General features: G+C 28.4%; 1 protein-coding gene across 1 annotated transcript; it reads left to right on the top strand.

Moving 5' to 3' along the window:
* The first annotated feature begins 445 nt into the window (after positions 1 to 445).
* LOC132748370 (uncharacterized) lies at positions 446 to 1,821 on the top strand. The gene has a single exon (XM_060737960.1). The coding sequence runs from the start codon at positions 1,142 to 1,144 to the stop codon at positions 1,553 to 1,555; it is 414 nt and encodes a 137-aa protein (XP_060593943.1). The 5' UTR covers positions 446 to 1,141; the 3' UTR covers positions 1,556 to 1,821.
* The last annotated feature ends 364 nt before the right edge of the window (positions 1,822 to 2,185 follow it).

Genomic DNA, 2,185 nt, shown 5'->3' with positions numbered 1-2,185 from the left:
TATTCTCTAATTTTCAATATTTGATATTTAAAATGTCATCAAGATTATCATAATAATTTTGTAGCTCATTTATCATTCCTTTTGAAAACACATTCTAAATTTCAGTGCTATTGTAAAATACAGTTCAGATTATAGATTTATTCCCTCATGGCATACAACTTGACAAATTATTTTACTGTACATGATCAATAAAACTGTCAACATCAAATTTAGTTATTCATATTTATAAATTTTATTTCATTTGAATTAATATAATATTTTGTCAAAAGCAAATGTCCATTGCAAGATATTCAAGTTCATAAATATATTTATTTTTAAAAAATAATAATACATGTAATAAAATTTAGAAAACGACAAATTAACAAAGTATATATAGACACCAAGGTAACAAGCTTTATTGATTTTATAAACGTACTTTATATGAGCAGCTACGAACGCTCATTTGGAATACTCATTTGATATTCAAAGACAAAACATGTTGACAATTTTTTTAAATAATTTTAGCCTTATCTGAGTTCAAAATTCAATAAATCGTTTGTAAAATCTTAACCTTTTAATGACTATAACAAAATTGATTACATGAACGCAATACAGTTCCAAAAGTATCAAGTGTAACTGAGGATGAAAACGAAAACACATTGTTCTTTCATCCTTGCTTATATTGGCATTCTGAAAACTAATGACGCTGAAAAATATAAAACGTTTGTAAAATATGAAGTCTGTTCTAAGTCACATTTCACAGTGGTTTTTAAATGAAACAAATAATGTTAACAAAGTGAAGTGCTTAGAAAATTACAATGCAGATCGATGTACTCTGTTTACCACATATTGTATATCAATATGTAGTAAACGTTGTCTACTCTCATAGAACAGTCAAATCTAATTAGACTATGTAAACTTCTCTACAGAGATTTGTAATGAGTCTTGTCTATTGCCTTATTTCAATATAAACATTTGAAAGAGAGAAATGCAATCTTGTAAATCGGCTATGCATCTTGATGAGTGAACAAAGGAATTGAGGAAAACAAGGTATTAGCATGAAAACATTAGGATATGTGACTATGTTTCACAGAAATAAGTAATCTGGATAGAACAATTCGTAAATTTATGTAAAGTTAAAGAGTCTATAACTGAACTATCTATGATGGATTTGATGGGAATAGAAAATTTAAACAAATTCAGTGCAGGTGGAGGCAAGGTACCATCTGTAGTGGATACAAAACATGAAAAAGCATTTTCTGATATACCTGCTTGCACAGACAAAACGTTTTCTCTTACAAGAAGACATTCAACTGGAACATTTATTACGGAAGCAGAATTAAAATGTTGCAAAGATGAAAAACATGAAGGTCAAAATTACAATACAATAATGCAAGTGAGAAAAGTGAGCCGGCAATTCTCTCGCGAAAATTTTATACAGGATGTTGAAGCTGCTAAATGCAGTAGATTTTACAGTAGAAGAAATGCCCTATGTGATCCGTTTAGATTGTTGATTCCACAGCATATGCGTGAACAGTTGGGACTTGGAACATACGAGGAAAGTGTCAAAGATTGAAACATAACATATTTTTTTTCTTTAATTTCCTGGACAAGGAAGACGAACTCTTTTTTTTTAACAAAGTGGCGAAATCAATGGACTTTATTTGAAATAATGGATTTATTTTTAATTTATTTCATCATAAAAATGACATAACTATTATCTTTGATATATGTTATTTAATTCTAAATAAAGTTCAATCTTCTACGATTTGCTTGACTTAATATACACATATCTGACAACTTAAAGCTATTTCATTTAATTACAAATACAGTTTTGTACATCTTCACTTAATTAATTGCAACTTTTTCAGGATTTGGCGAAATTAAAACTCATTGATCACAGTTCACAATACCAAAGATCTTCAGTGAACATCTTTAACCTTGACTTTGTGAAATTAACTTCTTACAGAATTCTGCTTTATGCACAAAACTTTCTAAAACCTTTTTATTTTGTGAATGGAAAAAGAAATAAATAAAAGTGTTATTAACCATGCAAAACGCGTGTTCAACTTTACGTATGAACTTGATATATTAAACTTCACAATGAAATATGCATTCATTCTCATTCATACAATCTCATTCTAATAACTTTAATTGATTGGTTTGAAATTATGTGTTTAGTTCTCTTTGCTACTGCTGATACTGT

The sequence above is a fragment of the Ruditapes philippinarum genome, unplaced genomic scaffold (genome assembly GCF_026571515.1).
Source record: "Ruditapes philippinarum isolate M1 unplaced genomic scaffold, ASM2657151v2 ctg1210_1_1_1_1, whole genome shotgun sequence".
NCBI lineage: Eukaryota > Metazoa > Mollusca > Bivalvia > Venerida > Veneridae > Ruditapes > Ruditapes philippinarum.
The sequence above is the reverse complement of the archived record's forward strand: the minus strand, read 5'-3'. Positions and strand labels throughout refer to the sequence as shown.